This window comes from Pleurodeles waltl, chromosome 8 (genome assembly GCF_031143425.1).
Source record: "Pleurodeles waltl isolate 20211129_DDA chromosome 8, aPleWal1.hap1.20221129, whole genome shotgun sequence".
NCBI lineage: Eukaryota > Metazoa > Chordata > Amphibia > Caudata > Salamandridae > Pleurodeles > Pleurodeles waltl.
Window position 1 is genome coordinate 1,389,265,576 of NC_090447.1, and position 24,885 is coordinate 1,389,290,460.

A 24,885-nucleotide genomic window follows, 5' to 3' on the forward strand; every position below is an offset into this window, starting at 1 on the left:
AATGTGGGATGCTGGAACACCCGAAGCAAGGGGGTTATTTCAGCTCCAGTGAGTAGTTCGCCTTCGGGCTTGTGCAATCAGCCACGGCCCATCCATATGGACCAAAATGCCACACCTCCCACCTCAAACCCCTCACGAGAAGATTGTCTATCAGGCAGAAGAAAGGTCAGCCTGACAGACACTCTTCTTGTTCAGGTCAGGCAGCAAGGTGCTATATATGCGCTAAATGCGCAGGAGCCTGGCTACCTGAACTGAACTTTGCCAGGGTGGGGATTTCACAGCCGTGCAGGCATGACCTTCTCTGTCTAGCAAAAATGCCCCAAGGCCCTCCTCCTAGTGATAGCCTCGGACCTGGGTGCTTCAACTTCAAACCTTGAAGTGGCATTGGGTGAGTGTCAATCAGTGACATCTTGTAACAAAGCGGAGTGGGGTCATCAGTCTCACTGACCACATCCCACTGTGTGGTGAGAGAAGGAAGCTGTCCCAACCCTCCTGGGACCTCTGATGCCTTCCTCCTGGAGAGCTGCAGCAAAGGTAAGTTTTATGTTTTTCGATGTTTGGTGGGTGCATGCTTGTATGCGAGTAAGTGCTGTGAGTGTGTGTGTGTGTGTGCATGCATGCATGTGTGTGTGTGCATGCGTGTGTATGTGTGTGCAGGCATGTCTGTGTGTGTGTGTGCATGCATGTGTGTGTGTGTGCATGTGTGAATGCATGGGTGTGACTGAGTGTGTATGTGTGCGTATGTGCCCCCTGTTCCTCCCAGCTAAAGTTACCATTTGCTACCAGGAGAAAAGGGGCACCTCCTCCACCCATCCCACAACAGACCACCACATCTGTGTGTTGGGTCCGTTCTCAACATTCGCCAAAAGTCATGCTAATAAATCTATAGGTAGGAAATTATATTTATATATCTAATAATGATACATAGTCAATTTCTGAAAAGCATAAGCTGTTCTGTGTCAATGTATTGTGACATTACCATACAAGTGTAAAAAAGAACAAAACGGCATTATTTAAATGGAGGATAAAAAATCTTATGGAATCCAAAGTTGGAAACCATGCTTACAGACTGAAAACACATTGTTTGAGTTTCACTGTTTGGCAGAAACTGGCACAGCCCAATTTTAGCACTGGGAGAGTCCTGAACATATAATGCAAGGAACTCTGCACATGCACTTCAAGATGGCCCCATTGAAATCAATTCATAAGAGGCAAGATACAGCACAAGTGACATCACTCAACATTGCAATTACATCACTAAGATGACTCTTTGTCCCGGGGGGAATAAGGGCCATAGGCCATATGTATTACTGGGTTTCACTCCTTTGGTGTCTATGGGAAAATGTTTTAGTGCACATGGGCTTAAGTTCTAATCATGAGTGTGTCGTAAAATGCCAAAACCTGTGCCAATCAGTTTTAGCAAAGGTGCCTTAATTAGGAGTTTGTTGGCGTGTTAAGACACATTTTACCCCTGCTAATTTTCAGTAGCACAAACGTGCCAAAATGTAGCAGATGAAAAAGGCTGGTAAATACCTAGATAAGGAAATGTTGGTGCGGCAAGTAGCGAAAACCACGTTATGCCCCAAATCATAACTAGCATTATCTGTCGCATTTGGCAAATTATGATTCCCCAGTGAATTATCGTTATAGGGTGTGTTAAATAATACATAATAAGAGGTGCACTTATAATCAAGGACTTCGCCCCTTATTTCGTATCAACATACCTCTCCGTCCAATTGCTTGATTCCGATAAGCAGGACTGAGCTTCACTCATTTAGTGTGACACTGAAATTTGGAGTACAAAAAATAATTTATTTTGAGATCTCGAGAGGGATGTCTCCTGCCTAAAATCATGGGCGCATGAAAGGTGACAACTCTTCGACGTTGACCCTCAATAAAATAAAAGGAAGTGAAATTACAGACTTTTCAACCTTGACGGCGGGCTTCTGTAAGTGTTTTTCTATCATCTTTGTAGGAAGCTCAAGCCTGAAGTGTGTTGACAAAAAACATTCGCAAACAAACCAAGGGGCATACTTATACTTGTTTTGCGCCGAATTTGTGTAATTTCTTTACGCAAATTCGGTGCAAACCTTACTCCATATTTATACTGTGGTGCTAGACCCATTTAGTGCAAAAGTTAGGGAGTTAAAGTAATTTTTTGGACGTGGAAACCTACCTTGCGTCAATGAGTTGCAAGGTAGGTGTTCCCATGCAAAAAATGACTCTATGGCCTTAGTGCCATATTTATCCCCGTGCTAAAATCACACATGGGGGGAAGAGGGGTCAAATAATTGTGCAAAGCTTGCTTTGCACCATTATTTAACACCTGGGTCAGGGCAGGCATTAGGGGACTTGTGAGCCTATTTCCATGGTAGTACACCATGGAATAAGCCCACAGGGGCCCTACCCAGGCCCCAGGGACACCCTCACCCACACCAGGGGGACAGTGGAGGATGGGGACCCCATCCCAGGTAAATATAGGTAAGTACAGGTAAGTATTTTTTTTAAGTGCCACTGGGGGCCCTGAAATGGGACCCCCTACATGGCACTGTGTGCAATGGCCATGTCCAGGGGACCCTAGTCTCCTGTGTTGGTCACCAGTGTGGTGGGCATGACTCCTGTCGTTTCTAAGACAGGAGTCATGCGGAATGGATGGTTTTGCATCAAAAAATGATGCTAGGCTGGTTAGAGTAATTTTTCTTTTATTCTAACCTGCCTAATGTCATTTTTTGGTGCAAAACCCCCTTCTCCCATACCGCCACCCCCACCCAGCTAACATTTTTTTTTTTTACACTAGCCTACACTTCGTGCTGGCTTGCACCTTCACATAAATATGGTGCCCAGCTGGCGCTCAAGAATGGTGCAAGCCAGTGCAAAACTTTTCGATGCAAAACTGAGTTAGTGCAGTTTTGCACCAAAAAGTATAAATATGCCCCCAAGTATTTGCAATGCAATAGGTCTCGTATTTCCTCAAGTTAGAGCTATTAGCATTGTAAACTCCTAACCGGACTTTTCTTGCCACAAACTGAAAATGAAAAGTAATAACATTTTCACATAAGGGAGCAGATTTAAAGCGCCACGCCATGAGCATGAAGGAACAAAAAGACCGGTCCGGTTTCGGCTTTGCACTGTAATAAAACAAAAAAACGATCAGAATCGTGCTCTGTAAATCCTTGAATTTGCGAAGGAGCGCTAGGATAAACAATAGAATTCAACTGGTAGTCATGAAAAGTGCTCGATTACAGCCCAGCGAGATCGCACAGCCTACCTCCCAAATAAAACGAAAAAGTAGTCCACAAACCATATGAAAAACATGGAGCCTCATATGTTTTCAGTAGTTGGATGGTGCTTTAGTGGAGGGCAAAACACCAGAAAAGGCATGAAGTATGCATGCTTTTCACCAATGAAATCAAGCAAATTTTAAAAGGCAAGCCCACGAACCAACAAAAGTGCTGGGCGTGACATGGGCGTGGTTAAAAGCCCACAGAGAGATTACAACAGGGACCAGAGCGCTTGCGCGCTCGACCCTAAAAGTGAACTCACACTAAAAGATTTTTCAGGGGCACACAGTAATTGCAGGTGAAACAAAACTTCTCCACACCAATGATGCCCTAACTTTTTATTATGGGTTTCGAAAAATGCTTGGGTAGAAAATTATAACAACTACAAAAAAAGGTAAAGTGAAATAGGGACTGTTCAGTTGCATTGTCACATGTGCAAGGTGGTGCTTTGTTCCCTGCCAAATCAAACACTCTTTTAAAATACAAAAGCCACCAAATCATTCCCTCTCTAAAGCAGAAGAGAAGCGATCTCTCCTAATGTGTGCGATCTAGTGTTAAACAAATGGCAGGTTCTACAGATACTAAAGATCTATAATAGGTCAACACTGTGTATCCGATTTTGAGTTTGATGGACGGAAAACTCCGTCTGCCAAACTCCTGACAGGGTGGCCGCCGCCTACCTGGCTACTTCCCCGCCGGAGTTAATAAGAGTTTCCCGCTGGGCCAGCAGGAAACATCCTACAGCATTGTCTCAGCAAAATCGAGCAGGCGGCAATGCTGTAGCCTGCAGGGTGCACCAGCACCATCACAGTGTTCACTGTGTGCAAATCAGACAGTGACCATTGTGAGGGTGCTGGCCAGGGGAACCCCTGCACTGCCCATGCCAAGTGAATGTACCGTCATGAAACCACTGGCGGACAAGGGGTTTGTAATCCCCAGGGCAGCACTGCCCTGGTGGGTTAGGACCACCACCACCTCCAGACCGCCAGGATCTCTGACCCTTGCAGAGCTGGTGGTTCCCTGGCAGCCCAACCGCCAGGGTTATAGTGTGACGCTGGGACCATCGCATTGGCAGCAGTCCGACCGTCATCCACGAGTCTGATGGTCTAGTGACCGCCAGACTCGTTATGACCCACTGTATGTTTGAATAATTCAGTTTTCAGTCTTGCTTCCCCACAGTGCTCCAGAAAAGCAATTTTAACCTTTAATTTGTCAATTTTTTAAATGTTTCTGGGGTTCGTAAACAAGGAGAATAGCCCCAAGGTGTCCAATGTTTTATGGATGTAAATCAGCCACAGAGTGGAAGAACCCTTCTCCAAGCTGAGACAATCCATGATTGTATCCCTCCAAAGTGACACCTCTGGGTAAATCCATCCCACAGCAACAAGGGAGCCAAGTGCACCTTGTAGGAAAGTGCCCTTTTTGGCTTGGTCACCTCCCCACTTTTTGCCTGGTGACTGATGTTAACCTGACTGAGTGTGTGTGCTGGCATCCTGCTAACCAGGCCCCAGCACCTGTGTTCTTTCCCTAAACTGTACCCTTGCTTCTATATTTGGAACACCTTGGCCCTCAGCCAACTCCCTTGTAAAAGGTATCCATGGTACCAAGTGCTCTGTGATGAGGGAGGCTCCACTGTGTCGGCACTCCCTGATGATCCCGGCTTCAAGCGTGATGGAGTACTAACTTCAGGGGCGGGGTGGGTCAATTAGTTGCCAATTGGGTCTGTCTTTTGGTCTGAACAACTGGAATACTAGCTCCGAAAATTGGCTACGTGGAAAGTTGCAAAGACACAATTTTGGCTTCTATAGAATCTAGCCGTTGAATGAGAGGAGAGTCTTGCAATCTTAGTGCTGGACAGAACTCGGAAGGGCTCTCTGACATGCGCAATGGATTGTCTGGGTTTGGATTGGAGATCCCTTCCTCTGTGCATACCGGTGTCGGTGGATTTGGGGATTTGCTAGCCACCAAGTTCACAACCTGCAAGTGCACCACTGGTGGCACAGAGATGATACTACTGGGTTGCTTGGACTGAACACCATGTTTAGATTTCCTGGGCTGTGCTGATGTACAACCACAGCTCCGTGAAAAAGTAGGGCTGGGTGATTTCATGATATCTGAAGAATTTGTAACTTGACTGGGTATGACATCTGACTCTGCTCCGTTTGACGCCGAGGTTATATCGGAGGGAGAGAAGGTAGAAAGCCAGGGCTCGGAGCCACAGCCCAAGTTTAAAGAAAGCCTCTCCATAGGAGCAATCTCTGTGTTAATTACACTCACCCCACGCAATAACATACAGTCAATGGGTGTAGTTTTTACTGTGGGAGTGGAAACAGGCCGCAACCACCAATTGTCTTCTTACCTATGGCGACCGTAGGTAATTAGGCCAGTCAAAAAGTTTTATATATCCCCTCAGGCCTGACTAATTTCTATCCCAGTGCCCAGCACACAGCATAGATCTCCGATTAAATAGAAATGAGCAAAGAAAGGAAAAAGTTGAGCTTCCTACCAGTGCACAGGAACTTGCTTATTTGATGATTAACAGTCTTGAACGCTTCCATAAATTACCCCAGAGATGGTGAGGCCAGACTTAGAAGAATGGGGAGGACTGATGGGGCGCCAGGAGATCAAAAGTCCCCAAGTCAAAGAGCCAAGAGGGTGGGGTCCAGCCTAGGCTCCTCTGGGCTCGGACAGGCGCAGACAGGTCTGCACATCTATGGGCAACATACTTTATGAATTGAACCCATGGAATCACTCGATGTAGAGACTGTGAGCCTACCAAAGTGGCGATGACCTACTTCTAGCCCTTGCCCCAGCATATATTAAATGTCTCTTTCCTTTATCCAAATTACGTCTTTAACTGCAATCGTAGCCCATGCCAAACCCTTTGCAACAGCCACATTCCACTGTCCATATCATTTTCCACGTTCACATCCACTTGAAATTTGACAACCTTTTCTTTGCACTTAAAGGTTTCTATACCGCCGGTAGAATCCCATAAACTAAAAGCATGATTCTTATGTTTCTGTTTTTATCTCCAGCTAAGTTTTGTACCTTGGTTCTGTTCCTATGGTGTCCTCTATATAAAATGTTCCTTTGCTGTGTTAGCACAATTGGGGGCATGTTTACAAGCCCCTTGCACCTCCTTGCGCCACATTAGCGTCATTTTTTATGCTTATGTGGTGTTAAGGAGGCATTTTCACCACATCATAGTTACAAAGTGGTGCAATGCATGCATTGTGCCACTTTGTAAACCCCTTGTGCCACATTATGCTTGTGCCAGGCATAATGTATGCGAGGGGGGCGTTGTGGCACTCGGAGGCCCGAAAAACATGACGCAGTAACATTTACAAGATTTTACTGTGCTGTGATGCACCCATTTTATTCAATGGGCCTCCCTGCACTTTGCTGCATTAGTGTCAACATTTTTGGCACTAGTGCAGCAAAGTGTCAAATTAACGTAAAAAATGATGATGCTATTGTGTTAACGACTACCATAGTGCACCATATCATAAATATGGCGTTAACAACGTGTATATAGGTGCCAGTAAGGGTGGAGGCATAAAAAAGTGGCACATCATAGCTGATAAACCACTTTTTTGTAGATATGCCCCTTGTTTGTTCCGTGTTCTCTTTGTTGGTGCTTACACTAATCGTGGTAGCATAAACCTCTGAATTGTCAATCACCTGTTTTTTGTTTGTTTTCTTTTAGTGATCATCCACAATGTGCACTGGAAAGTGTTCGAAGGCTATTGGAGTTGCTTTGTTCCCTCTCGGAGTATGTGCCATATTAGCAAATCTTCTCCTTTTCTTCCCAAATGGACAGATTTTAGACACCAGTCTGATAACTGACATGGTCTGGTTTTTCGGTGGTATCGGTGGAGGAGGGCTGCTGGTAAGATAAAAAGGAACTCTACCTTAATGTTGGACGTTATATTCTAAATAACTACTGTTGCATGATTATAACCATTCTACTAATGCCATAATCACTGGATGGAGATACGATAATGAAGGGAAAACCGATCAGCACTGTAGAACAAGCACTGACAAAGCCAGTAGGTGTTGCTTGTTTAGGTGCATGTGGTTGTTGTAATATTTGTATGTGTTCTATGTTTGGATGCAGACAGAGAAAACAGACATACAGGGACCCTAATGCACACTGAGAAGGCCCAGAAGGAAAAATGTACACACATACAGGCAACACATGGAAAGATTTGCACGCATCTGACAACACACATTAAATTACATTCACTTAGGATGGGATTAAGGTTAGATGCATGGTGTGAGAAATCGGGTTGTTGGTTGACTAGGGTGTGAGCCTTGCTCAAGCAACAGCCACAATTCCTTGCATGGTGACCACAAAAAGTCACTGATTTAAGATGTGCCTAACCCTGGGTAGCTTGGCACAAAAAGCAGTCAGGCTAAACTTAGAGGCAATGTGTTAAGTATTTATGCAGTACACAAACAGCACCACAACACAATACAAATCTCAAACCATGTTAGAGAAATAGAGAACAGTTTAATAAATTATCTGACACCAAAACCAGGAAAATTCAATTAGTAGAACCAGAGTTCTGAATTTCAAAAGTTTAAGACTCAAAATAGCAAGTCCTTAGTTTTAGAAAATGGTCATCTGGGCACCTTTAGCACCACAACCAAGGGTCCAGGAGTGGGTGGATACCTGTAGGGGTGCAAGACTCACTGGGTCCAGGTGCAGGTTTAAGATGGTGGGAGCCTGTCATGTCCCTGTGGTTTAGAACAGGAGATCAGCTAAACTAGCCCTTGGAGTCACTTCCGAAACCCTGGGTGCAGGCTGCAGGCTGTGATGCAGGGCTCTACAGCAAGGCTGGCTTCAAAAAGTCCCAAGCAGGCTCCAGGCAGCGAAGCAGTCCTTCCAAGTACAGCAGCAGTCTGGCATAGTGCACAGTAGGTCACAGCAGCAGGCAGTCCTCTGAGAGTCCTTCCGCAGGTCCAGTAGTGAACTGAGGAGCAGGACTGAGAGCCCTATTTTTATACCCTGGTGCCCTGCTCCTAGATGCTGGGTGAAGTTTCCAGAAAGCTTCTCTGAAATTCCACAAATTTTCCCCTGCCCTGGGTCATAGCTGGCTGCACTGTCAATACAGGGTCGTTAAGCCTGTTGTGTGGTGGCAGAGCCCACCCTGCTCAGTTGCAAGTGGGGCTGTGCTTACATCTGCCCCCATCAAGTTAGTCAATGGCCCATTCAGGCTCTGCTAATCCCCCTATTATTTGACTGTCTGGGGTGAATTCACACAGTCCCAACTGCCAGTTACACCCAGTCATGTGACCTACAGCCCTCCATCAAATCAGTTAATGGCCCATTCAAGCTCTGCTAATCCCCCTATTATGTGACTGTCTGGGGTGAATTCACATAGTCCCAACTGTCAGTTACACCCAGTCATGTGACTTACAGGCACAGAGTGCTAAGGACAGGAAAAAAACAACTTTTTGAAAGTGGCATTTTCAAACTTGTGATGATAAATCTGACATTACCATTAAAGAGGGTCCTACATTTAAAGTTGATAGATACCAAACATGATATATCTACCACCTCTGGTTTAGGAATCTCAACTTATTAATTTTAATTTTACCTTATGGGAATGGTAGGCCTCTTTAGTAGTGAGAACACAAATTTGGGAGTTTTTCAATACTAGGCCATGTAAAACTAAAAAGTACCTTTCCTACCTTTTTTTACACAGCACCGTGTTCTATGGGATATCTAGGACCTACCTTAGGGGTGATATATATATGTAATAAAAGGGAAGTTTAAAGCTTGGCAAGGTGTTTTAAATGCCAATTCGACATGGCAGAGGGGCACTGCCTTCAGGCTGCAATGGCTGCCTGGGACAAGTTTTAAGGTGCTGCGTAAGTGGGTGGCACAATAAGTGCTGCAGGCCCACTGATAGCATTTAATCTACAGTCCCTGGGAATATGTTATACTACTCTACAACTGACTTACATGTAAATTAAATATGCCAATGTTTAAGAGGAATGAGCACATGCAATCTAGCACTAGTGGTAAAGTGCACAGAGCCCTAAGGCCAACAAACAAAACTTCCATCAAAAATAGAAGGAGGAAGGCAAAAGGTTTGGGGGTGACCCGGTAGAGTGGGCTATTTCCAAAACATGGATGGATATATTGATGGCTAGATAGCCATATACAAGGATGAATACATGGCTGGATGACTGTGGGTTCACACAAAGGTAGATGGGTAGATAGATGGGTGTGGTTTTATAGATGGATCTATGCAAGTGTGAAGCAATGGAAGAATGCTTGGTTGTGGATGTATGGATGAATGTGTGGGTGGATGTGATTGGATGAAGGCAGACAAGACACACGAGTATCAATGGTTGCAAAGTTGGGGGTAGATATGTGTGAATGAGTGGATGGACGTCTATGGATGGAAGGATACATGGATGAGTGCATGGGTGGAAATATGTGAGAAGGGAAGACACAGATTACTGTGGGTGGGAAGCTGGCTGCAAAGGTGAAGATAGAGGATGTATGAATGGCGCTATAGGAAATACGTATTTCTGGTTACAGTGATATGTTAATGAATAATAAGTATTTTATGATCATGAAATCCAAATGTAATATTACATTAGGTTTGAGAAGCAAACGCCTTTCATGTGATACTATGAGCACTACCAGGCATCTTTCTGGATTGACCAAGTTGTCAGAGTACCCTGTGCACTTATATTACTCCCACTGACTGAAGACTTTAGTGACAAACAGATAAATACTAGAAATTACACAGCGAGAAAGGAAACCCAATTTTATACGTTTACCAAGGATGTGTGGTTGTATTTTCTTGTTTTTAAGCATCAAAAAATAAAATTCATCTGCACAAGATCTTCTTGGGCACATGGGCCCAACCATCTGCAGAATGTGGTGTCACCACATTCAGCCTTGACTGGTACTCTATCAAGTCTGCCCTAGGCTAGTCTGCCCACAGAAAATGAGGCTGATAAAACATGGTGGAAGATAATTGAGCACCTCTGGAGTAGGTTTCCGATATGCAGAGGTGAATCACAGCACAAATCCTACAGTTTCACCTGATCTACATCTACTCATAACAGGCAAAACCAATGCAAACACAATAGGTCAAAATTCCAAAAGCTATACACTTTGGGCTAGAAATCTGCTTGTTTCAGTATTTTGCCTGAAGAGCACATGTGTAGCCCCATTTTCCTTCACACTAGAACATAAATGAACTGCTGGATTTCTCCCTATTTTCTTTTGAGCAAATTGTTTCTTCCAGACTTATTACAGGGATCACCTAAGGTACGAGATGAAACAATCACCCAGAGTCCAAGAAACAATGCCACAGATTCATGACAAAACCAAGAACTGTGTTTTTGGAAAAGCCTTTAGCTAGGGAAACTGATTGAAAGCTATCCTCTTTCTAGCCACAAAGGACCAAACCAGTGACTGAGCAAAGCACAGAGAAACAGGCCAAAAACATCAATCCATAGCAGTGTAACGCAAACGGAGTGCAACAAAATAAGACTGGCAGACAGATTGATATGTAATCTCTGGAAATTGTGGGAATAAAGGGCCAGATGTACAAAAGTTTTTGGAATAGCAAAACCTGCACTTTGCAAATTCACTGTTTGTGAACGCAAATGCCTTTTTCTAATGTACAACACTAATTTTATTGTGGGACCGATTTTTTTTCCAACTCCTAAAATGGGTTTTGCGACCCATACTGAGTCACTACTTGAAAGTGGTGTATTTGGGACATTCAGTCCAGATTTTGATTCGGAATCCCATGTATCAATGGTCTGTGACCGCAGTTCCAGCAACAAACCATTGAACAGCTACTGACACCTCAAAGAAGGTGGTAACTGATTTGCAAAGTGAAAAGGTCCCTTGAAGCTCCATGGTGAGTGGACAATTATCCCTCTAATGTTTTCCTGAATGGAAAACTTTTAGTTTGTTTTTAAGCATCACTGGTTCCTATAAGTAACACATCCTGCCTTAAAAAAAGGTTTCCTTTTGGGAATGCAAACACAGGGATGGTAGTCTTTGGTCCCTGGCATGCCACCATCCCTAGGCTTTTAACCAGTCGCAGGGGATCACAAACTGTAACCTGCCTAATTAATATTCATTAGGCAGGGTGTTCTGTGAATGCCCTGCAAATGGTGATTTTGCTACATGACATATTAATACATATTGATATATAGGTTGCTTTGTGAAATCAGAGTCCGGTGTGCAATCTGCAACCATTTTTTGTGAAGAGGCTCTTAGTACATCTGACCCGGGATGTATTGTGTATTCTGAGATCAGAAGTGTTTGGCTGTGTGGGTTGCATTATAGGTAATGTGCATGAAGGAATACTCTGAAGTGGGGAGGTTGATGTCTGCATTGGGCTCTTTAGGAGTATAGGTGTTGAGCTAGCACGTGTTGTATGTGAATTGTAACAGGATGGGCCAAGCGAGCAGTCCTGAAAGGAGTTTGCTTGGGAGAGGGAAAGATTGAGTGTGCAGTTTGCAGACTTTATAACATCTCTTGCAGGTGGTCCAGCTTCAGTTTGATGTTAAGCATATCATTTTTGAGGGGTGGTATATGATATTTGTACCCCGGTCTGTATAAGGCATATAGTGGCTGTATTGAAATATGAGGCAAGTAGTCACACCTTTGTCAGTATAGAAGTGTCTGTGCTCCAGGTTATGGTCCCAACCACTGCACATTATGCTGGCATTATGCAGTCTGGTTTTATTCCTAAGTGGTATGTAGGTGATCCTGGGAGCTGGGGGTGATGGGCGATGGTGTTGTAGTCAGAAGAACTGGTAAGTTTGGTACCTGTGGTGGCATCCCTCGCCATGGTAGGCATTTTCAAGGTTTTCAGGGCTGATATCCAGGGATTAGATCACTAACATGTTTTCTTATAGACTAATGTGTAGCTCAGATTTTGGGTTATGGTAAGCTTAGGTAGTATGTCTTATTTCTGTGTGTTTTTTGCAACCAAAAATAGCATTTTGTTCTTAGTTAAAAAGAGTAGGCCATTTTTAATGGAGCCCATTATAAGACTATGGTGTTGGCCACTGATAGAGCTTTTTGGGTTGGTAGTCAGGGCTCGGTGTTTTTCGTGTCTGAGGACAGTTTTAGTCAGTGCTTAATTTGTGCTTGTTGTTTCCGGTATTTAGCACCGGCACTTATTTTTAAGGGCCAGAGCTTATTCTTCTGCCTCAAGCATTTGCTGCGAGCAAAAGACACATTTGGGAAAGACGGAGGAAGAGAAAAATGAAAAAGCGTCACAATGTGAGAAAGCAGAAAGCTGCAGGAATGAGCTGAAGGGGCAGGGAGTGGCTTTAGATGTATCGAAGAGGCCCGAAATGGCTTCAGGATTATTCTTTTTAAAGGGAGTTGACAACAGAAAACCAAAAGACTACCGCACATTCCTATAGTACAGAGTGTTGTTAAGGTGCTCATACATTCAAAGCATGCCTGTTGTCAAGCATGTGTGTCGGAACAAGAAACCTTGTACCAGCAAGTTAATTCTACAGAAAAAAGAGAATGGAGCACACAGAAGATAGTATCATTCTATGAGTAGTGTTCAGGTAATTATGACTCATTGAATGTATGAAAGAAGCATGGTATAAAATCCCCATGAAAGTGGTATCAATACAATATATATTAATTAATAAGTTACAGAAGAAGAAAATAGTTTTGGGATTAGATAAATCATAAACATTGAATTTAATGTAGAAATAAAAGATTTTCAATAATTCCAGAAAAGTAATAAACAATATAATTACTGTTCCATAACACGAAGCCTATTCATAAATAAAATAGATGTGCTGACAAATATATGTATTGCATCAACCAACGGGTGGTTCATCCCCTGAAAGTAAACATATAAAGTCCCATAAATTGAAGAAAGGGATGAAAATATCCACTCGGAAGATTAAGAAGCGGAAAGGATTTCTCTTCATCCAATCGAAAGAAGGATAGTTCAGTTCATCCAAATTCAGCCGACACGTGTTTCGTCCTCTAAGGGACTTAATCAAGGCTGACAAAAACAAAATTCAAATAGTTTGGTTGTACCTCTAGTGTCATTAATGTCCAAGCTGATATAAACATAAACATTGGAGGTGTCCCACAATATATTGGCATAATAATGACAGTGTGTGTGTCATAAGAGTGTGAAAACCACCATGATACCACAGATAGATGTTTCCGATTCCTAAGTGTGAAACACAAACAGAAACCATGCTTCCAGATAGTTTTGCTTAGTAACAGAAAATTTGTTAAGATCAAAAGAAGTGATGAGAGGAGATGAAGAGGGTGAAAAACCCAAATTTGAACGAGGAAAACACCGATAGGCAGAAAGAGCCTCATGCATATTTATTTCATTCTATTGTAAAGATCCAGAAATTTGTGATGATTGCCCCAGAAGATTGATAATTGTATATAATTATTAATTAGGTTCAAGACTGTGTATCCAAACTGGTGTGTTGACGACTGAAAAGATACATTAGATTTTATACCTTAGGGTTCATATTAATTTCTCAATGCCTTTGTAGCCTTCATAGTTTGGAGTAGATAATGTTGGTCCAAACTGTTTCAATGGTCACGGAAAGTCTGTAAAAGAGGGAATCATAACTGTCCCTTAATTCAAAAAATAGATATTCCTATGGGAACAAATTTGTAAAAAGTGGTGGATCCAATCGTTTCACTGACCTGTGATAAGAATCTCCTACATTAGAAATAGATTAGTATAAGTTCAACATGGTCCTGGCATCCAAAAATAAGGTGCCTAAAGCAAACAAAGATGAAAGAGGGTTCAATGTATTAGTCCAAAATGGAGAGATGAAATGACGGAAACTACCCAAACTTGTCTATGGAAACCCAAGGGTGAGAGGACGGACATTAATCATAAGTATCTTCTAAAAAGTGAATAAATAACGGGGAATGCCCGTGTATTGTCTGTCACCGCCTCGTTACCTTAGAGAGTGGTTCGCTGTCCTATGTCAGTCCTTCGGTGCCGGTTTATAAAAATCTCTTGCAGGTGGTCCAGCTTCAGTTTGATGTTAAGCATATCATTTTTGGGGGGTGGTATATGATATTTGTACCCCGGTCTGTATAAGGCATATAGTGGCTGTATTGAAATATGAGGCAAGTAGTCACACCTTTGTCAGTATAGAAGTGTCTGTGCTCCAGGTTATGGTCCCAACCACTGCACATTATGCTGGCATTATGCAGTCTGGTTTTATTCCTTAGTGGTATGTAGGTGATCCTGGGAGCTGGGGGTGATGGGCGATGGTGTTGTAGTCAGAAGAACTAGTAAGTTTGGTACCTGTGGTGGCATCCCTCGCCATGGTAGGCATTTTCAAGGTTTTCAGGGCTGATATCCAGGGATTAGATCACTAACATGTTTTCTTATAGACTAATGTGTAGCTCAGATTTTGGGTTATGGTAAGCTTAGGTAGTATGTCTTATTTCTGTGTGTTTTTTGCAACCAAAAATAGCATTTTGTTCTTAGTTAAAAAAGAGTAGGCCATTTTTAATGGAGCCCATTATAAGACTATGGTGTTGGCCACTGATAGAGCTTTTTGGGTTGGTAGTCAGGGCTCGGTGTTTTTCGTGTCTGAGGACAGTTTTAGTCAGTGCTTAATTTGTGCTTGTTGTTTCCGGTATTTAGCACCGGCACTTATTTTTAAGGGCCAGAGCTTATTCTTCTGCCTCAAGCATTTGCTGCGAGCAAAAGACACATTTGGGAAAGACGGAGGAAGAGAAAAATGAAAAAGCGTCACAATGTGAGAAAGCAGAAAGCTGCAGGAATGAGCTGAAGGGGCAGGGAGTGGCTTTAGATGTATCGAAGAGGCCCGAAATGGCTTCAGGATTACGCTGCCTCAATATTCTGTGCTCGCACATTAAATTGCATCAGATGCGTGTTTCAGAGGAGAGCTCTGAGCACCGGCACATTTTTATTTACAAATTAAGCACTGGTTTTAGTGTGTTTCTTACCTAGGGATGAATAGAATCCCTGAGGTATTGTTACTTGCCTGCTGGAGGCTTACCAGATATGAAGTTCTCTTTATTTTAGATTGGGTTTCAATAGTAACATTATGTAATAACACACAGGGCTTAATTTAGATTTCAACAGACGGGTTACTCTGTCACAATGGTGATGGATAGCCCGTCTGCCATAATATAAATCCCATTGGAAATAATGGGATTTAGATTTCGGCGGACAAAATATCTGTCACCGTTGTAACAGAGTAACGCATCTGCCGAAATCTAAATCAGGCCCAAAGTCTGTTTCTCTGGAGAAGCAGTTTTACCATAGGACAGTCACAATGTTCAGCCACAGTGTATCACTCAGTACAGAGAGAAAATACAATAGTAAGACTGTTACATTCAGTGTAAACGTTATTTGCATGACACCACGTTTTGGTGACATCACATCGAGGTGCAAAATCAGTCTTGCAGCATCATTAGTATAAATGTATAAAACATTTAAAAACACACTTCAAATTTAGGAGCAAAACATATTTAGGTGCAAAATCAAGTTAATTACCATGTGTTTGATCTTTGTGGCTCGAAAATCACTCTAAACGTGATCTAAACAGAACCTAATTCACTGAGAAATATATAGTGAAAGGCTGTAAAGGATCACCTCTTTTGTCTGTGGTAATTTAAATCAGGAGGCACATTAGGCAATTGCCTTATAAAGTAACCCTTTAAGGTAACATTTTCTAAAGCCTGTCTACCATGTTGTTAATTATTTCCTATATTTTCCTAATCACTGTAGGAAATGCAGCAAATGTTATAGGCAATGATCACTGTGGGACAGGCGCAGAAAAGATTCCAAGCAAAAGTGTGCACCCGTAGGGTTAATCCCACCATGAGAGCAACAGGAATAATAGAGATGCATGGATAGTTGTGTATAGGAAATTATTTTTTAGTCGTGTGAGGTTGTTCACCAGCTTTCCAGGTGGGCTCACCCAGTATAACACATGTATTCTCTCATAATACTGGATTTTCTAATGCCCAAATTCCACAACATTGCCAGACATTTCCTATTGGCAAATCCCATCTGCAAGGACAGAAGCAGCCATTCTCTATTGTTTGCATCGGAAAAGTGACTTTGCCCTGGCAATTTGTTTACACACCTAAGTTGTACTGAAGTGTACAAAATGGGCCTGTGACATATATACATAGTTAGACCTAGGGTTAGAATGTTACATATGAATTCTTGATTTCAGAAGTTGAGCTGATACAGCAGGAAGGTAGAAAAAAATATAGGTGCATATTTATGGAAAGTGGCACTGCCCCAAGTGCAGCGCCACTTTCCCTGCACCCCTTAGTGCCCCCCTACCGCCACCATGTGTGCGCCGTATTTAAAGTATGGCGCACCATGGCACATTGTAGGTGGCAATAGCATCATGCTATGTGGCGCTATTGATGTACTCTGTAGGAGTGGCGCCAAAATGTTGGAAGCCCACTTTTAACGCCTGCTCTGAGCAGGCGTTGAAAGTGCCGTACAAAATGACGCAAGAAAATCACTTAGATTTCCTTGCGCCATTTTTTCGCCCCTCCGCCCAAACAGGGGAACGCCCGTTTTGCATACATTATGCCTGGCGCAATTATCTCATTGGGCCACATTAACGTTAAAAATAAAATTACGCTAATGTGGCGCAAGGTGGCTCTAGGGGCTTATAAATATGCCCATCGTGTCTAGTATGGGAGTTTTAGGCTTGGTTCATTAGAAAATGAAGACATTCATAACAATCTTAAATTATGCTGCCATCGCTTTGTAGCTGTTAGAAAAGGATGGTTATTCCTTACCTTTCAAAACCGCAATGCCAGAACTATTTGTATGCAATGTAATTCTGATTACATTTATCATAATACATTTACATTCCTAAAAACAGTAATTTTCATTAATAATAAAATTGTATTTTTAACAGTTATCATGTTTTGGAATGTTCTTATTGTCTTTAACAAAATGTGAAATATACTTTATATATTTGTACTGAAAATACAAATCTTACTTTACTTACTTGAGAGCACAAAACCGTTTGATAGCAATATCATGTGTTTTCCAGGGGCCTATCTGTAAATAAGTGCGTACATTTGCCCACGTTGGCTTATGACTACATTTGTTGTGTACAATTCCAACGTTGTTGGCGTTTCCAAAGAATTCAGGAGTACTCCTGAGACTTTCACAGATTCTCGGGAGTATTCACATGTGTAATTACATCTACGCTCCAAAATAATAAAACTAAAGTGGGATACTGTTGTTTGCGGCCACTGATCCATTGCTACCTTTCTGCAGGTTTTCATACCAGCATTTATGATGCTGTGTGCCGGTGGAGAGGGCTGCTGTGCTAACAGATGTGGGGTAAGAAAGTCACCTGCTCCTTTTCTGAAAACATCAGCACTAATGCCTTGCTAATGACTCGCTTGATATCACAAGTATAAAATGTCCAGTTTCAGTTTATTTATTTAACAGTGTTTGGTTAATTAAAACCATTGCACGAACAACACAAGTAATAAAATCATAAAGTATAAAATGCTGCACCAAAAAAGTTGGTGTTGCATTTAGAACTTTGTTCAAAGATAGTAGGTTGTTTTTTAATTTAACAGCTTTAATGATATTGAAACTGAAACATTGGTTGTAAAACTGTTAGAAAACAAGAACATGCAACAGTAACAATACTGAGACTATCCTGAGCTGAATCAATTTTCTATCCTACTTATTATCTCAAGCCAACCCATCTTTAGTTAAACTGTGGAGCAACCTGTCCTTTCCCACACTTATAGTGATCTGTTTATGCCTAGACTCCACCGCCTACTTGGAGCCATTCTCAATCTCCATCTAATAAGTAAGCACATATCAGTTGATTTGATGACGTAAAGTAATTTCTCACAATTGGCAGTCACTATGGTAGGGTTGACAACTCTAGAGGTGTACTATTCCGGCATAGCCAACAACATGCATCAGGGTACAACTTTCTCACCCTGTTATGGAAAGCTGACATGATTCCCCTGGTGATACTGATCCGGTCACAAGGGGTGAAGAAGGATATGTGTGGTGATGATAGCCACATACATTTAGAAATTTATGGAGACTTGAGGGGCAACCAAACAAATATATTTTATGAGTGTTAATAGTGATGCCACCAAAGGGATTAACGGTCCGACTGCCACCACGGAGCTGGCGGTTCTAGGACTGACCATTATCTTTTTAAGAAGCAGCTTTGATGTTATTTCTGAGGACAGTGTGCCAAAATGAGAATGGATCATAAGACTTTTGTCTGTGTTCCATACAAATGTATTGGACAACAGGCTTCATACAGGACTAAGCACAGTTCTTATGCATTTTCTTCTTCACAGCACCTGTGCAATTGAAGGCCCCTCCAAATCTCTCTGACCACTAAAATAAGGCATATTTAAGAAAGACCTGTTGCTTTGGTATCAAACTGTCTATGTGCTTCTCTAAATAGGATCCAAAGCTGATATCATTAGAAAATAAATGCTTTGGTGTTTGGCCTTTAAAAAATTCTAATGAACCAAGGATCTGTTCTCATACTAAATCTATTTTTTGGCGATTTACTGAGATTTATGTAGTTTGTTAAATGTAGTTAACATTGTGCTAATAAAACTCCCAAATAAAAGGCATCAAAATAAATTCCCATGTCTCTAGAATGTGGTACATAAAATTAAACTATAATTTGGACACAGGATGTCAGGTTAGAGCCCATGACTAAGCCATGTGTTTCCTTAGCTAAGTCAAAAAAAATCATCTCCTGGAAGTTTTACAGTATACGAGTGCATACTCTAGTTTCTGAAGGATTAAAGAGGCATTGCGTACAGCCTGAAGAATCTTTTTTGTTTTAACAAATTTTAAGCGGTTTTGTCACAACTTATTCCATACAAACTGTGCACATGATAGAATCTTCATCTGATAACCACTGTCTTAGTAAGCAAAACAGTTGCATAGAATCAACAACCCAACCGCAGCAACTTCAAGCACAGATTTCCACAATCCCTAAGAGTTGTTATCATACAGTCATCACCTGTGTTGTAAATGCCTATGCTCCAGGAGCTCTAAAGTTGTGATATGAGTCATAGTGTGTGTGTCATGCATTTGAGGATGCACTGAGTGAGGGGTCAAGAACGGCAGGCGTCATGGCGGGGGGCGAGAGGGGCTCAAGAGGTAGCTGGTGCAGGGACATTGTCCTGAGATGGCACCATTGGGAAACTGTCCAGATCCTTAAGGGAATCTACCAAGGCCTCCCAGGCCCGAGCCTTGTCCATGGCCCCAATTCCTTGGTCAGCCTCTCTTAACAAAAGTCTTCACTCACATCCCGCCCACTTTTCCAGTTCTCTGCACTATGTTATTGACCAAGGGTCTCTAGGGAACTTCAAATTCCTCTTGGCTTCACGCTTGGCCAAAATAAAGGCTAAATCTTCAAATTTAATAGTGGCTTTAGTTTTGAAGGTGTGAGCGAACCAACTCAGTGACCCAGGGTACAAAGGATCTCTTTTTCTAGTACTGTCAACATTGTCTCAGTAATCTCTTCCTAATACCCCCACAGCCTCAAACATGACTAAAGCATGTGAGGTACTCTACCCTTGCCTCGCCGCATCTCGGGCAGGCCATGTTGGCTACCTGGAAGTGTTTATGAATACATGCTGGCATGAGGTACGCCCTGTGGAGGATATAAAAATGTATGAGTTTAAAGCAAGCCTTTTTTCTATACCTTGGGAATACTACTCACTATTATGTCCTAGTCTTTCTCGCTAATCGGAGTCCTGAGGCCTCCCATCTTTCTCTCAATCGCTCTAATGGATGGTGTATGTCCTCCCCATGGCCCTATATGAGCATGTAACAGTTTTAAAGGCACCAGACGTGAAAATTATGTATCAATAGTTCTTATGTGTCGAAGGTTCAGTAGTGCCAGACTGCCTGTGCTTTCAGAGCGCTGATGTGACTGCCCTATGGAGTAAGAAATGTCCTTGCAGGAGGTCAAATTCTTTGCAGAATTCTTCAAAAGGGAGCAGCTAAGCCACTCTATATAGGTCTCCACCTGTGTTAAGCCAGCAACCATCCACTCTCCCCGCCCTCTCTAATCCCCCATGTTAAAGCTCCATCAGCATATTGAGGGGTAAGTATGGAGTATAGGGAATCTTAGTATGTGTCTTCCGAAGGCACTGGACTCAGCACCTAGGGCCATATGTGCGAACACTTTTTCCCATAGACACAGAATGGGTAAAAACCTTTGCTACATCTGGCCCCTAGATACCACACAAAATTCTGCAGAATCTGTGGTTACAGGCCATTTTACTTGCAGCAGCTCGATAGGTCAGGTAATGCCAGTACAAAGGGGCTTAGATCCCTACTTGGAACGCATCTGCTCGCAAGCCTGAGCACAAGCCATTGGAGCTGGGCCGCAAGATAGTATGCCTCAAAATCAGGTACTGTAAGACCCTCCTCCACTGTTGGGCATTTCAAGGTGGAGAGGGCAACCGTCAGATCCCCATACACTGCCCTGGGAACCCAAATGGGGAGCATCCCAAAAAAGAATAATAGGCATGGTAGGGCTATTATTTTCAGTAAGGCTATTCTGCCCATCACCGAAAGCGCTAGCATTTTTGAGAATTCCATGCTTGATAGAGGGATCTGACTGCTGATTCCATGCCCCCCTCTAATATATTGAGTCAACCCTGATAAATTTTGACTTCCAAGTACGTCAAGCATCTAGACTCCCACTGCAGTTGGCGTAGCCCCTCCAGTGGCCGACCATCAGAGGCAGTCAGAAACAGATTCTGCCAGTCCTGATATGGAGCCAAATTGTTTCAGCGTTGTGTTGGCTTCATCAAGATCTCCCTGCATATCTCTGAGGAAGACCAGTAGGTCATCTGCATACAAGGAAATCCTATGCCAATACTCACCAATGTGTAGCCCTTGATAGAATAGCCCCGCTCTTGCACAAGCAGCCAGGGGTTCCATGGCCAGGACAAAGAGCAGGGGAGACAAGAGCCAACCCTGCCATGTGCCTCGCCCCACCTTGTAACTGCATGAGATGGTTCGGACTCAGGCTGTCGGGTCTGTGTAGAGCAGTATGGCCCATTTCAAGAAGTGCTGCCCGAGCTGCATGAGGGTCATTACATCATATAAGTAGTCCCATTCTAGACTATCAAATGCCTTTTCTATGTAAACGGCAAAGACCGCTGCTGTTGCTGTTTCATATTCCCCTGCCTCCATGATGGACAGGAGATGCCTATATTAAGAGCAGTGTTGCATCCGGGAATAAAACTGTCCTGATTAGAATGGATGAGCTTCATAATATAGGGGAGCAGCCTGGTCGCTAATATTTTACTTAAAATTTTAGAGTCTACATTTAACAGTGAGCATAACCTGTACACTCTGTGGTTGTAGGTCGGTTTACTAAGTTTTAACAAAGGGACTATTACTGCTTCCCTAGTGGTGGTCGGTAGGCATTTGGATGGTTGAGCTGTGTTATGAAAGGCTTCCAGCTTGGGGGTCAGCACTTAAGAGTAGGTGGCATAAAATGCAGCCGGATGTCTTGCTGCTTGCCAAGGATTTGATAGCCACCTTTCTTTTTTGCACTGTGATGTCTCCTCTGGTCTCCTTGGCCTCCTCTGCAGAGAGGAAAAATAATGGCAGGCAGTCAGATAGCTGTTGCTCTCATCCTGATTATGCTGTATGGTGCTCTCGTAGAGATCCGAAAAATACTGGTGCAAACAATCATTAATTCCCTCTTCACTATAAATCCAACCCTCATCATCTGTCTCTAATTCTAAGATGGTTGGCCCTCTCTTCGCAGGATTTGCCAACCAAGCAAGCAATGTGCTTATTCGGTCTCTCCTGTCATTCTGAGAATAACCGTGCCACTCTGAATATTGGAGAGTCTGGAAGTGGGGGGTGGGACCTATCCATGTGTGGGTCTGCCACACATTTTAAGTCTCCTCCCAATATAATTTTGTGTTTGATACTGAGCCAAGGTGTCAGACAGGCCCTTCAAGAAGGACCCCTGGTCTAGGTTGGGGGCATCTATGTTAATTATGGTACTATATCGGCCCTCTAATCTGCCTGCCACCATTAGGTATCTGCCTTCTGGATCTACCAGTTGTTTAGTTGGCTGATATAGTACTCCTGCCCTCACCCATATTAGGACTCCCCTGGCAAAAGCTGAGTAGGCTGTTTCGTGCAGTTGGCCTCTCCATCTCTGTTGGAGGGCTTGCCCCTTCTTGGATGTAAGGTCTGTTTCCTGCAGGAGAGCCACCTGCACACTTTGCCTATTTAAGTATGATAGCACTTTATATCTCTTATACATGGTATGCATTCTTCAAATGTTCCATGAAAGGAACCTATATGTTGTTGGGACTGTCGTTTAGTGATGTTTAGTGTTATGTGCCACTCCCCTGTCTCCTCCACTCCCCTTCAGGCACCATGGAGGTTTGCAAATCTGATAGTCAGAATGTCACAACTCTCATATTCCCAACATGTAAACTGACCAGTCTCAACCCAACTCCTAGTTCCCAGGACAAACGGGTGTTCGCCCCTCATCCAAGCAATCAGCATAACTAATGTTATCTGCAGAGACTCCCACAAACTCAACAATAAGTAGGGTGAATGTAGGTGTAAAGACCCCACTTCCCGGTTCCCCATCCAGCACCCTCAAAATGCTAAAGTCCCCAAAAACTGTAGGGGCAACAACCTGATTGCCTTTCCCAGGACTCCATTTTTACAGTGGCCTGGGGATCTATTATCTGAGATGTCTCAAAGTCGTTGCAGGTATGTCTCTAGTTGATCAAATAATGTCACCTGGCATTCCAAGTGTTACATGTGGCATTTGCAAACTAGAGTCACCTAAATCGCTAGCTACACTGTCTGGCTTTGAGTTGTCCGCAGCTCTGTCAGCCGTTGGTGTTGTTGATCCCACTCTGGAGCCGTTCAGAGAAGCCACCACCTCCATTGCCTGTCTCCTTTCCACCTGCTTCTCATCTCAGGTTGGGGCAACTTGTGGGGACTTCCCCGGGGATACACCTTGGGTTTGCATTGACATTGGGAGTGAGGTCAGCTGCTCGAGCCCAGCTGAGGATTGTGATCAAGTCAGTCCCATACATCCTGTAGTGAGTTGAAGCATCTGGTGCCATTGGTGACAATCACCCTGATTCATGCCGGGAATAACATTCCATACTGAAGGCCCAGTTGTCTGAGCTTCCGTTTGACCTCCTGAAATGTAGTTCTGTGCTCCTGCACTTCTCAGGAGAAGTCTGGGTATATCTGTACTTTGCTATTGTCCTCTGTAAAATCTCCTTTACGACGTGCCTTGGCCAGAATGTAGTTTTGATCCTTATAGAACAGTAGTTTGGCCACCAGAGGTTGGGGGCCCTCCCGGGACCAGTGTTGGCATGGGTACTCTGTGAGCTCTCTCCGGGGCAAAGAATGGGGATAGGCCATCCCCTTGCTGCTCCGCCCAGATCCATGTCTCCAGATATTTAACCATGTTGTGTCCTTCGATACATTGCAGCAGCCCCACCATGCAGATATTGTTCCGTCATGGCCAGTTTTCTGCAACTCCAGCCCGGAGCTCTAGTGTATGAATTTTGTTTCCATGGAGGCAAAGCTTTTGTTCATTGAGGACATAGCGGAGGGTATATCTGCTAGTTCATGTATTGTCGTGGTGACCCTCTCCGTGAGATGGAAATAGTCATCTCTAAGCAGGCCCAGGTCTGCTTCCAGGATATAATTTTTTGTTTTGAGCACCTCACTAGTAGCTATTATGGCCTGCAAAATGTCCTGAAGCATAGGTTTCTTTTTATGTTCTGAGGGGGGAGTCCAGAGTGCTATTTTCCACCAGCGAAGTCTCGGGATACCCCTGTGCCATTCCTGTCACGTACTGCGCTGGACTTCTCACCTCTGGATTTCGGTTTGGCAAATACACCAAGTCTTCTACAGGTCCTGGATACTCCCAAATAAGGGCGACCCCTTCTAGTAGCCACTGTGCAGCTTGACAGGCTACGCCAAAGCAGACCGTACCCTCCAGAAGGAGTCCCAGAGGGAAAAAAAACCAACACCGGGGAAAAAACCTCTAACAGGAACTCCTGAAGGAAAACAAGAAAAAAACAGGACTTGACAACAGGAAACAAAAATAGGCAATATCCAGGGTACAAGGAAGGAAAAAAAAAAACCATCGGGAGTCAAGGAAACTCCAGAAGCGACGGACAAAGAGGAAGAGTCCACACGCGATCCGAAGCCATCAACCGAAGCAACGGAAACCAATTTGCCCTCAGCCAGTGGGGCGCGATCAAGAGAACCCTGGCCTTCAGAAGACATACCCTCACCAGAAACGCACGGAGCAACTGGAAGGGTGGGAATGCGTACAAAAGACCCTGAGGCCAAGGACACGACATCCCGTCCACCGCCCAAGCCTGAGGACAACGAAACCGGGAGCAAAAGCGACTTACTTTCGCATTCTCTGAAGAGGCAAACACATCCACCCCCGGAAGACCCCAAAGGTGAACCAGGTGACGAAACAGAGACAACCGAGGGAGAAAAGCTGAGATGAAGGAATGACCCTGCTCAGAAGATCCGCCAGAACA

General features: G+C 43.5%; 1 protein-coding gene across 2 annotated transcripts in view; it reads left to right on the top strand.

The window, feature by feature from the left end:
* The window catches only part of LOC138248663 (transmembrane 4 L6 family member 4-like), a 163,522-nt gene that overhangs the window by 98,229 nt on the left and 40,408 nt on the right, over window positions 1-24,885 (top strand). For both annotated transcript variants that reach the window (XM_069202432.1, XM_069202434.1), the window contains exons 2-3: window positions 6,991-7,173; window positions 17,585-17,650. In XM_069202432.1, coding sequence (XP_069058533.1) covers window positions 7,003-7,173; window positions 17,585-17,650 — 237 coding nt within the window. In that variant the 5' untranslated portion in view covers window positions 6,991-7,002. The remainder of the gene's footprint in view (window positions 1-6,990; window positions 7,174-17,584; window positions 17,651-24,885) is intronic.